Source organism: Hyaena hyaena, unplaced genomic scaffold (genome assembly GCF_003009895.1).
Source record: "Hyaena hyaena isolate Hyena2069 unplaced genomic scaffold, ASM300989v1 scaffold_1310, whole genome shotgun sequence".
Taxonomy (NCBI): Eukaryota; Metazoa; Chordata; class Mammalia; order Carnivora; family Hyaenidae; genus Hyaena; species Hyaena hyaena.
Window position 1 is genome coordinate 156,444 of NW_024081920.1, and position 13,200 is coordinate 169,643.

The 13,200-nt window shown below is 38.3% G+C and overlaps 2 protein-coding genes across 2 annotated transcripts; one reads left to right on the forward strand and one right to left on the reverse strand.

Moving 5' to 3' along the window:
• Positions 1–2,165: 2,165 nt before the first annotated feature.
• Positions 2,166–3,140, forward strand: LOC120224919 (olfactory receptor 52D1-like). The gene has a single exon (XM_039223162.1). It carries the CDS (start codon positions 2,190–2,192, stop codon positions 3,138–3,140), a length of 951 nt encoding a protein of 316 aa, XP_039079093.1. The 5' UTR covers positions 2,166–2,189.
• A 6,868-nt stretch (positions 3,141–10,008) lies between these two features.
• Positions 10,009–10,944, reverse strand: LOC120224939 (olfactory receptor 52E1-like). Its single transcript, XM_039223178.1, has one exon. It carries the CDS (start codon positions 10,942–10,944, stop codon positions 10,009–10,011), a length of 936 nt encoding a protein of 311 aa, XP_039079109.1.
• Positions 10,945–13,200: the final 2,256 nt, after the last annotated feature.

Genomic DNA, 13,200 nt, shown 5'->3' on the forward strand with positions numbered 1-13,200 from the left:
GACATTAGCCTGATAAATATACATATACATAAACTTTATGGTAAGACAGGGTAGGATTGAAAGAGCATCTGGTGGCAATGTTAATTAAGATTGAGAGGTTAATTTTCTCTCTGAGAGGTCATCTGATGAAAAGTGCAGGAAGGTTAATTAAGAAGACCAAGGCTTAGATTTAGACCTGTTCCTTTATGGAATATAATAGTTGGGAGGCTTTTCAACCAGTATGCATAATCAAATTAATGGTGATGGCTTTTTTTATTGTTAGACACAGAACAGTCTCATGCTCTTCTTATATGCACAAATGAAAATAGACTGTCACATCATTAGGGCAATTTTTAGACTATACTTAAGAGTAAGGCTCTAGAATCAGTGTGTGGGCTTGAAACAGGTCTGTCACTTACCAGCTGTTTAAACTTGTAGAAGTTAACTAAATCCTCTCATCTTAAAATGGAGACAAAATTTGAGTTAATACATGAAATGTTCTTAGGAAACCAACTGACTCACTTAAGCACTTAAAAATGCTTGACTATTATATTACACAACTCCCCAATAAACTGGTTTCCCTGTATTTCTCTTGTCTCCCAATTCATAGCATAATTCAGAGTAAAATGTCATTACACAAACTTTCCAAAACCCCTTGACCCACACATCCAACTGTTTTCATGTTCAGAAAAAGAATATCCATCCCTAGAGATCTTGAAGGTCAAATAACCAAAGTAAGCAGAAACTTTGGGTATGAAATTTCAACAGACTAAGAGGAAAAAACACATGTGTCATCACTGTAATTCAATATGGATGCCCAGTCTGCTACACATATTCCAATCCTTGCTTCAGTGGATGCTGACTTAAGGGTTATTTTTTCTGATCACAACATTCCATAATCTCCAACCACCTATGGTAGATTAAGAGGAGTGTTTGTGGAATAGTATCAACTGTGCCTTTAAGAAGAAAAAGCGGGGAAACCTGTATATTGTGGGGCTAGTATGATTTTCAAAATGTTCTAATAGTCTTAAGAAATGGAAGAAGTATAATCAGAAAATCACAGTATGGGGCTGGGGGAGGAATCAGCCAATACAGAAGTGTGCAAAGCAAAGGAAACATCATGAGGGGAAGTTGGGATCAATTTGCCTAGAGAGGGTACTGAATGGAGAGCAAGCCATAAAGTAGTTTGACTAACTGGATACATGTAAAGAAGGGAAGGAAGTTCATGACAGGATTATAATCACATGGTTGCAATTCTTCCTTGCTGACATCAAGAGTAAACACAAATGTTTCACGAGGGGAGTCACACTCAATGCAATGACCTGTTCATTTCCTGACACACTGTTATCAGCCCCACTCTGGCCATCATGTTGAATTAGTTCCATGTTGGTGTGAATGAACTTCCTTCTGGTCCTTCCAAAGCAAGTCACACATCCTCCCAAACTTTGGTATTCCCTTCTCAAAGCTACACCTATAACTTGAAATCTTGGCATGAACTACTATGACTGAAATCTAAAAACACAAGGCATATTTTCTACTTAAAACTTTCTATCATCCCTCCTGACTTTCTAATCTATGTCCTACAACTGTTTCTACATCCTCCAAACCGATGAATCTTACATATTTTCCCCTGTATGATTCTATATATACATTTACAAATATATGTATCTTAATGACAGAAGGAGTTAGTTGAAGGAAGCATTACATACAGTGTAGTTTCGATGAATTAAGCATTGCTGTTCCACCAAGCATCTACATTTATGTTTATTTTTTGTTTGTATTTAAATTCTAGTTAGTTAACACATGATATAATATGGGTGTTATATGTAAGTACTGAATCACTAAACTATACACCTGGAACTCTTACATATTTTTTAGTTTTCAATTGAGAATACTTTCTTCTAAGTATGTAGAAGATTTTGGATTTTCACCCATTAAGATCCAATTTTTGGTACTAGTTATTGCCCCTCATTTAGCATCCACAGATCAGCCACATTGCATATTATAACTGTGAAATAATATCTGACAATCAGATATGATGATGAAATAATTCACAAATATTTACAGACATTGTATTTCTTTCATGACCTGAAATTCCCTGCATTGTGGCTCACTTAACTCATCAAAGATTTCCAAATTTGTAAGCTATTATTTTTGTTTGCTGTAGAGGAAAATCCACGAAGAGAAAACTAAAACATCAGACTCTTGTTATGTCAGCATACAATAAGACTGATGTGCATCCATCAACCTTCATCCTCACTGGCATTCCTGGGCTGGAGGCTGCCCACATCTGGATCTCCATTCCTTTTTGTGTGGTCTACCTTTTGGCCGTCCTGGGAAACTGCTCTCTTCTGTTTATCATCAAGACAGACCCCAGCCTCCATGAGCCAATGTACCTCTTCCTCTGCATGCTGGCTGTGGCTGATCTGGTTGTGTGTACTACAGCTGTACCAAAACTTCTTAGCCTTTTCTGGTTCCATGATAGAGAGATTCGCTTTGAAGCCTGCCTCATTCAAGTGTTCCTGATTCACTCTTGCTCGACCATGGAATCTGGCTTCTTCCTGGCCATGGCTTTTGACCGTTATGTAGCCATTTGTAACCCATTAAGACATTCAACTATTCTGACACACACTGTAATTGGGGGGATGGGTCTAGCTATAGTACTCCGGGGCACAGCACTTCTCAGTCCTCACCCCTTCCTGCTACGCTGGCTTCCCTACTGTAGAACCAATATCATTTCCCACACCTACTGTGAGTTCATGGCCCTCATCAAGATTGCCTGTGCTGAGACAAGAATCAGTAGAGCCTACAGCCTCATTGTTGCCTTCCTTACTGGTGGCGTGGACTTCATATTGATCATTTGTTCTTATGTTCTCATACTGCACACTGTCTTCCACCTCCCATCCAAGGATGCCCGATTTAAGACCTTGGGTACCTGTGGCTCCCATATCTGTGTCATCTTAGTGTCATATACTCCAGCCTTCTTCTCTTTTCTCACCCACAGGTTTGGGCACCATGTGCCCCCCCATGTCCACATATTTGTGGCCAACATCTATCTTCTGGTCCCACCTATGGTGAACCCTATTATCTATGGGGTAAGAACCAAGAAGATAAGGGATAGGTTTCTTAAATTTTTCAGTTTTTCAAAGCCTGTGAAATAAATCTTTTGTGTTGATGAGTAATATAGGAACACATGTTATATCATCTATCTTAGAATGTGTGATTTCTTCATACAGATCTTCTTTTAATGGTCAGAGGACTAGGGTTTTTCTGTGGTAAGTAATTCATCCAAAGATACATTTTATGTTGTAATAATCATTACCTAGAGGCAAATGTATCACCGAATATGACTCTTTACCAAAATATTTAAGTATTGTTTCCTAAAAACCACAAAACAAATATAAAACTAGAATCATCTGTGGCTAAAAACAAGAGATTTAAAATCAACATGATACATAATCATGTATCTTTTGTTTACCATTTAAGATTTGCTGCCAGATTTACAAATTCTACCCCCCACATGCCTTTTTTATTTTATTTTATTTTATTTTATTTTATTTTATTTTATTTTATCTTATCTTATTTTATTTTATTTTATTTTATTTTATTTTATTTTATTTTATTTTATTTTATTTTTTGCCCCAGTCATTCCTTCTTGACTTAGGTCCTCCTTTCTCAAGTACGTACCACCACTTAGTGAGACTTTCTTGGTGCTAACTTCTGTGTTGATCTACAGTTTTTTAAATTTCTTCTTGAATGATACTATTCTAGCTACACAGTTCCATTCTCCAGTTACAACATTTCCTTAGCCTTTTGATGTCATTATCCTACAGTCTTCTAGAATCTATTTTTACTTTGAGGAAACTTGTTGTTGGCCAGATTGTCATTAATTTGTAAGTAATTATCTTTTCTGTCTGACTGTCATTAAATGCTATTGCTCTGGTGTTCTGTAGTTTCACATGGATAAGTCTCATAGGCAATACACTAAGTGACAACAGATTACATACTGCATCCTTCTGTTTAAATGAAACTTTAAGGAAGGAAAGTTAGTGTTGGGGTAGCGTTCAGGCATCCTTGTGTTAAAGTTCTGTAGGTGATTTTACATGCAGCTAAGACTGACCTGCACCTGGAGCACCTGGGTGGCTCAGTCAGTTAAGCATCCAACTCTTGATTTTGGCTCAGGTCATGATCTTACATTTAGTGAGTTTGAACCCCACATCTGGCTCTGAACTGACAGCTCAGAGCCTGCTTATGGTTTCTCTTTCCCTCTCTCTCTGCCCCTCCCTGGTTTGCTCTCTCTCTCTTTGTCAAAAAATAAACACAAAAAACTGATTTAAAAAAAAAAAACTGACTTGTGCATTGAGGCACAGAGACATTAGTTGACCACAGGGAAAATATTTTAGTAAGGTACTTCACACTTCAAGCTAAACTATGAAGAGAATCAACATTTGTTAAGCATTTACTTAATTTAGCTCTTTATTGTGATATATATATAAACTCTCATGATATTTTTTAAAATTAATTATCAATTAATTATCATTAATTATCATGATAAGTAACTCAACAAACTTTTATTCAATGGGCTAGTTTAGAGGAGCTAGGATTTGAAGTTTGTCTAGGTCTAAAGCCACAATTTTCTTATAATCTCACAATTATTTCATATACAGCCAAATTAGTGCATGGAACTCCTAGGAACAGAGCTTCTCAAGGTTGAAGTATCAAAATTGTTGCTACTGCTCATTTCATTCTCCATAACCACACTCAGTTTAAATCCATTTAGCTAATGTTTACTTGTTTACCACAATCACCGGGAACATAGAAATGAGTAAGGCAAGGTTTGTAATCAGTTTTAGAGTCTCACAGGTACACATAATCAATATATCCTTTATTCTCCATATTTTCCCAAAAAGATTGAGATTGAAGAAAGGTGTGGCAAATGTGAGTTCAAAATATCATCTTTCTTAGTTATGAAGTCTATTTTGGAGGACCTAGTTTGGTTCAGGAGTCAGTGAACATTCTGTGGAGTGCATGGGTAGCTCAGTCAGTTGAGCATCCAACTCTTGGTTTGGGCTCAGGTCATGATCCTAAGGTTCACGAGTTCGAGCCCTGCATAGGTATCTGCACTGACAGTGTGGAGCCTGCTTAGGATTCTCTCTCTCCCTCTCTCTCTCTGCCCCTCCCTTGTTTGTGCTCTCTATCTCTGTCTCTGAAAATAAATATATAAAAACATTTTAAAAAATTAAAAAAAGAGTCAGTGAACATTCTAACTAAAGCCCAGAGTTAGGCATATATTCTTAATCAGAACAGGAATGCTTACTTCACAAAGGAGCACCAGAGAACATATGCCTGCCTTAGAAATTCTCACTACCAGGAAGTGTGTGTGTTGGTGGGCAAGAGGGCATGGGGAGAGAAGTCTTAATGAAACTTATTCATCCTTCTCTGCCTGACTTATTTCGCTCAGCATAACCCCCTCAAGGTCCATCCATGTTGCTACACATGGCCAGATTTCATTGTTTCTCATTGCCATGTAGTATTCCATGGTATACATATGTTTGCACGTATAGGTGGATTAGGAGGAACTTGACGGAGGAACGAGGGGGAGAAGAAGGGCGGAAATGGTGGGGGAAAGGGAGAGAGGCAAACCATGAGAGACTCTTGAATGCTGACAAAAACTGAGGACTGATGGGTGTGGGGGGGAGGGGGGGATGGGCATGGAGGAGGGCACTTTGGGGATGAGCACTGAGTGTTATGTAGAAACTAATTTGACAATAAACTATTTGTAAAAAAAAATAAATAAATAAAAAAAAAAAAGAAAGAAACTTATTCAGTTTACTCCCACCAAATTTTCAAATCTGCAGCTTCTCCCTAGCACATCGTGAAAAAGGGTGTGAAAAAATGATGGACTTTACAATACATGAGCATCTAGAGTAGGCTAGAAATACAATGTTCCAACAGTCTGATAAAGTTGATTCAGACATGCAAACACTTACTTTTTGTATAATAATATGTACTACTTAACATAGTGTGTACATTCTCATAACCACTCCTGAATTCTTTACATACATTAATCCAATAAATTCTCATGCAAGCCAAAAAACATTTGTAGCATTAATAGCCTCATTTCACAACATAAGAAAATGGAGAAATGGCAAGATCATTTGGCTTTCTCATAACCACAGAGGTGGTTAAAAAGGGAGACGGGATTTGAACCTAGGAAGTCTGACACCAGGTTTACATTCTCAGCCACTACACTGCATTTAGTCACATGACCCTCTGAAATAGCAATGTGACAAGTGCTATGATAGACATAGAAGGTAGATATGTAATCACCCAAGGCCATGGACTATAGAAAGTCAAAAATAGTTCCAGAAGATAAAGACATCAGGAACATCAGGTAGGCAACTAAACAAAGTTCCCTGTGGATTAGGTCAAGACAGATGGATAGAATGTGGTGTGGAGGGTCAGGGGAGGGAGTATTAAGAGTGGTATTTTGAGTTAGCCAATTCTGCTTTCAGTTATTTCACCTCCTAAAGTTTATCTCATTTTATCCATATGACAATCAACCAATTTGTTTATTAACCAAGTTTCAACTTTCTGGAATGATAGTTTTCAAAATTTAGGCTTGAAGCCTCTTAAAAATACATATTGCTTGGCCCACTCTAAACTAGATTCATAAGGTCTGTGGTGTATCCCACAAATAAAATCCCATTTACTTTCCCTCAGTCATTCTGTATATTTATAATTCAGTGATCCACAGTCCATGCCACAGTTGTAGGAAGCTGAGAATCAACACACAGTTGTCCTACTCAGACAACACAATATGATTCAAAATTCCTAACAAGATTTATAGTTTTTACCTAGAATATAAAAAGTTGGAAAGAATGCCATTCAAAACTTTTTGACAAAGAAAAGTATATGCTGGATAAAAAAAATTTTCAGGGTGCCTGGGTAAGTGGCTCAGTTGGTTAAGTGTCCAACTTTGGTTCAGGTTATGATCTCATGGTTTATGAGTTCAAGCCCCGCATCTGGCTCTGCGCTGACATCTCTGAGCCTGGACCCTGCTTCAAATTCTGTGTCTTCCTCTTTCTGTGCCCCTCCCCTGCTTGCCCTCTGTCTCTCTTTCTCAAAAATAAGGAAACATTGGGGCCCCTGGGTGGCTCAGTTGGTTAAGCATCTGACTTGATTCAGGTCATGATCTCACGGTTCGTGGGTTTGAGCCCCGCGTCGGGCTCTGTGCTGATGACTAGCTCAGAGCCTGGAGCCTGTTTTAGATTCTATATCTCCCTCTCTCTGACCCTCCTCTGGTCACGCGGTAGCTCTCTCTCTCTCTCTCTCTCAGAAATAAATAAAACATTTAAAAAAAATAAGTAAACATTAAAAAAATAATTTAAAAAACTCACAATTTTCTTGGACCTGTCAGAAAGTTGAAATCACAGAGCAACTAACTAACCCAAAACTTAAGGAAAGATTGGTAACTCCAAAGAGAGATGGAACACGATTCTGCACTTACCAGGTGCAAGATACTAAACAAGCCAGTATAAATCTGTTAAAATTTTAAACCAATTATTCATAGCTGAGTATGAACCTCTGTGAGAATACAGAGTGTCTGGGAGTCTTGTGTATATGACACAAAGGGGACTTCACAGCCTCTCAAGTTTTTCTCCCTAGACCTAGACCAGGTATTCACTTGAAAGTCTGAGTGCAGGACTAGAAACCAGAGAAGGCCTTCATCATGGAACAGGCCTGATGGAGGCAAACACCAGCCACCATAAGATGAGAATGACCCCTCATCCAGTTTCTCTCTCCTAAGGAACAAAAGCATTTACTCTGAAGGAAGAGTACAAGTGAAGACCCATTGCTGCTGAGACAAAGGAGCAGAAAAAACTTTATAACCCAGGGTGAGGCATCTTCCCCAGAAACTGGAGAACACTTCTAGGGGAGCAGCAGAATCACTGAGAAGGCTCCACTTTCAAGACCCAGGGACATAGCAGCCCAGTTGGTCATGTTATATTCCAGCTCTCACCAGCAGACCAGCAGAGTTCAAGTAACAAGTGACAAGCTCTACTCCTGAGGGAAGGTGGAGAACATGAAGAGTGACCTGATTTGTAGCACAGCAACAAAAGGAAGATCTAATAGTGATAGTGGGTTAGACATCAGGAAAAACCTAATTCATCATCCCACGCTCTGAACAAAAGGTAAAGTTAGAGGAATGTGATACATTCACTGAGGACATTCAAAGCAATGGCATGAAGAAATGAATTACCTGAGTAGTCTTTTACCTATTAAATAAGTTGAATCTGGAGTTAGTAACCTTATAACACAGAAAACTCGAGGCCCAAATGACTGCATGGTGAATTTAGTCATTTAAAGGCTAAATACAATTCTCCACAAATTAACCAAAACATATAAACAGAATGAGCACTAACCAAATCATTCAAGGTATAGTTGAGGCCATATTATTAAAATCCATTTCATTAAGTAGAATAAATAGATAGTCAGGGGATGAGCTCAGTCTTGCAGGAAAAACTGTTTGTGCCTACAATCTTACAGCATAAATGATTGTTTCAAAGAATCTCAAGTTCCGGATGTGATGCTAATTAACACAAATTCCCACTAAGAATTTATGACATCATTTTTTCTACTATAATAAAAATAAGTAGGATCTTTTTTTCTAAAGTGCATGCTACAGAATATTAGCATCATAGGTTGGTCAAAGGATCATTTGAAGTCAATATCACCTTAAAATTTCAAAGGAATATATGTTAGTTAAAAATATGAGAAATCCTGCAATAAAAATAGAGCTAAAATTTTAGTTTTATTGGACAGTATTTACGTAGATATTTTCTCTGAATCCTTTGTACAAATAATGCCAATAATATCACCTAGAACTAGAGAACACTGAGCGGTAGCATATGGAACAAGAGTTCCATCTTTAACACACACACACACACACACACACACACACACACACGTACTCACTTAGCCAATACTGTACTTGGAATGTCACTAAAGCTTCCTGCTTTCCTTAAGAGAGAAACTCGTCCATGAAGTGGCAAAAGACATAGAGACAGTACTGTTTGAAAAAGAGTTTTTTGTTTGAAAAGAAGTGTCAGTAAGCCAGACTTTATAAGTACTCATTCATCAAGTAAGTGGTACAATTTCAAACCAAAAGACTATGAATTTGCCAAGATTGTCAAGTTTTTGCAATTCTCTTCATGGTAGAAAATAGCTACTTTTCTTACATGAGTATCGTATTCATAGGATCAATTTCATATCTTCTGACAATAACATGGTGGAGGCAAGAGGAACCTATGCTTCTTGATAGCAAGTCCAGGCATATGGGAATGTTTCAGCATCTATTGTTTTGGGGACCAGCACTGGTAAGGGTGATGAATTACTCCTGTTTAAATTAGGATATGAAGGGATTTATGGATGTTTTTATTATTTGTGTGGCATTTCTTTTTTGGAGGGTTGATATTGCTTTAAAATGATGCCAGGTATGGAATGCAATGTGTTTGGTCATAATGGAAGCAGAACCAAGAGTTTGTTTTCTTCCACATGGGGAATCTGAATGAGTTCCAAACAATGGGAAATGATAAAACACTTTTATTCATGTGTTGGACATGGGCCCGACTTTTCATTTCTGGGTTTGAGAAGGAGGGTGATAGGCCTCCTCTAAGATAGGCCTGCATAACTTCCAGATGTGCTCTTTCTGTTCTGAACATAGAGGATTAGTTCTGCTCCTTTCTAAAATGGATTATTTATAAGAGTTATGTTTTGGGGCGCCTGGGTGGCTGAGTCGGTTAAGCGTCCGACTTTCACTTAGGTCATGATCTCGCGGTTCGTGGGTTCGAGCCCCGCGTCGGGCTCTGTGCTGACTGCCAGCTCAGAGCCTGGAGCCTGTTTCAGTCTGTGTCTCCCTCTCTCTCTGACCCTCCCCTGCTCACGCTGTCTCTCTCTCTCCTAGAAATAAATTAAAAAAATATATATTAAAATAAATAAAAAACCATGTTTTTAAAAAAAAAAGAGTTATGTTTTTTTCTTGGAAAATACTTTCAGCACCTGTTCTCTAATATGTTTAGTTCTGATGCCATAGATTACAGGGTTGAGAGCAGGTGGAATGACTACATAGAAATTAGCCAAGAGGATGTGGATATAACGTGGTATATTCTGGCCAAACCTGTGGGTCATAAATGAAAAAAATGCAGGGGTGTAGAAAGCCAACATGACACACACATGAGAGCCACAGGTGCTCATGAGCCGGGCATCATGAGAAGGCAGTCGAAAGACAGCACGAAGGATGTGGACATAGGAAATGACAATGGCTATGATGTCAAACACCAGGATAGAGATGGCACATAAGCCATAGATGATGTTGACCCTGATGCTGGCACAGGACAGGCGGGCAATGCCCATGTGTTCACAATAAGTGTGAGGGATAAGTTGGTGTCCACAAAATGGTAACCGAAGGATGAGGAGAACAAAAGGTATGGCAAAAGACAAAGGCCTCAGTAGAATTACCAATGCAATGATGAATACCACCTTGTTCGTCAGCACCAGAGTGTACTGAAGAGGGTTACAGATGGCCACATAGCGATCATAGGCCATGGCCACGAGCACAGCTGACTCCATGCCAGTGCATAAGTGGATGAAGAACATTTGGATGAGACATCCCTCAAAGGAGATTTCTCTCAGCCTGAACCAGAAGATGCCAAGCATCTTGGGGATGGTGGATGTGGAGAGGCCCAGGTCGATAGATGACAGAATGGCCAGGAAGTAGAACATGGGCTGGTGGAGGCTGCTATCAGTTTCAATCACAGAAAGGATGCTGATATTGCCAAGAACAGCTATCAAGTACACAACAAAGAAAGGGAAACCCATCCAGGTATGTATGTGCTCCAGCCCAGGGATCCCCAGAAGGAAGAAAGAATAGGGATGAAATAGGGTGTTATTAAGTGAGACCATCTTTCTGGGATAAATTTAGAGCAAAATATATTATAAATCAAGTACCTCTTATTCACTGAGTAGGTCTCATCCTTGCTTCGGGCACAGAGAAAGTGAAGAAACCAGTGAAACATTTATTGTATCTACCCATATCATTGCATCATTGAGACTTGAAGGCATACAACATTGAATGGTAAAATGAAGGCACTTGATTTCAGTGTACTTCATCATATCCATTCAATTAAATATTTTCATGAAATGAAAATTGACTGAGTATCTAGTATGTATCTGGTATATATGTGCCAAGCTCTGTGCTAAGACTAATTGCAAAGGATGAGTTAGACGAGGTTCTTTTTTTGATGGAAGTTCAAGTTTTAGTGGTTGAAACAGTTATGCAAATCAACCATCTAAATTGATAAAACAATTTTTAAGATAACGGTGTTCTGCTGTTATATAAGTGCACAAAACATTTTCCTGAAAATCATTTATCATCATTTTATGGAAAAACAATTTGATTTCCGACTACAGACCTTATGTACAAGGTAGGGACATAACATAAACATAATGACAGCCCTTGTGATTCCACATGTACAGCATTTCTGAGCTGAACCTATAATGCACTCTTCTAAGGAACTATAAGTATAGCAAACCAGAACTTTGTAAGACAATTTTGGATCTGTGTTGGCTTCTCACTGTTTAAGTCCCCCAAGCATTTTTCATGCCATAATCATCTTCTGATCTCTCCCTTCTTGCCGGTGCCAGCATCAGAGAATAAATCTGCCTTGAGGTTTTATAAGGAAGCCACACAAAACTTCATTTCAGGATACACCTCTTAATCTGGGTGAGTCTGCTTAGAATTGAACATACATATTCTTCTTCATTTTTGTCCTGATGATAGGCAAATAGACCCTTGCACTTTAAGTGCTCTCCTTATTATGCCTGTCTGGAAAGAAATGCAGATTTATACATGGATGCATAAACATTATTGTTCAGGTTTATAAAATATTACAAGATCATCAGGTAAAGTGAGTTAATTTACACAGACCACTTTTTGAAACTAAATTCATCATTTGTCATACTATATATGTTGTCACAATATATACACCTTAATAATTTTAAGTACATTGTGATCAGGAGCTCTTGCTTGTTCTTTTATAGATAGATGATGATAGATAGATAGATAGGTGATAGATAGATAGATAGATAGATAGATAGATAGATAGATAGATATGCACACAGAGAGAGAAGGTCTTCACTTCGAAGTGCTAAGTAGAAATAAGAATTACTAATTTAAGGAAATTGCCACCATCAGAAAAGTAGATCTAATCCATACCACTAGAAGGCTATCTTGTTATTAACAAGAGAAGTTTGGAAGAACACAGAGGGCTGAGGTAAGATGTATTATTGTTATAGATCTGTTTCAATGTACTCCACTCCCATATATATAGAATTGGACCTTTCCATTGTTCTTCTGCTCAGTATTCTATGAGACTCTTACGTACTGTGCAAAGCAGGAACAAGCTACATTAGCCAGACTGACTTATGAGAGACTCTTGAATGCTGAGAACAAACTGAGGACTGATGGGTGTGGGGGGGAGGGTGGAGATGGGCATGGAGGAGAGCACTTGTGGGGATGAGCACTGGGTGTTATATGGAAACCATCTTGACAATAAACTATTTGTAAAAAAAAAAAAAAGAAAGAAAGAAAAAGAACACTATTTCTGGGGATGGAAGTGTGTGTGTGTGTGTGAAGGGTGCATTTCATTTTACCTTGGGTCTTGGGCAAACTGACTAAGAAATCCTAGAAAAAGTTTGATCACAGGTACAGGAATGAGACAGTTAAGATAATTAGTCAAAGGCAAACAAATTACTAGATTGAGAAAATAGAAGAGGGATTTCAAGAAAGAAAGAACTATGTAGAAAACTATCCCTAATTTGAATAGGGATGACTATAGGCAAGGAATGGCATTTAAATCCAGGGGATTTGGGAAGATGAAGTAGAATCCTATGATCAGATCTCTTTTCTGTGATTGTGGTTCAGCTAATTAAGATTTTAGTGTGTGAGAAATGGCATACTGTTTGGAAGCAGACACTAGGCACTGAAGCCAGGGTCTGCATGCCGTGTGAATTTGTAACATTATTTCCATTCTTTGGGTCCATGATTCCTCACCCTTGAAATGAGTCTGAAAGGCCTACATAGCAGGATTCTTGCAAAGTTTGCATGACTCAAGATGGGTCAACAAAATAGTTATGATTACTGGTTAACCTGTCGATAAG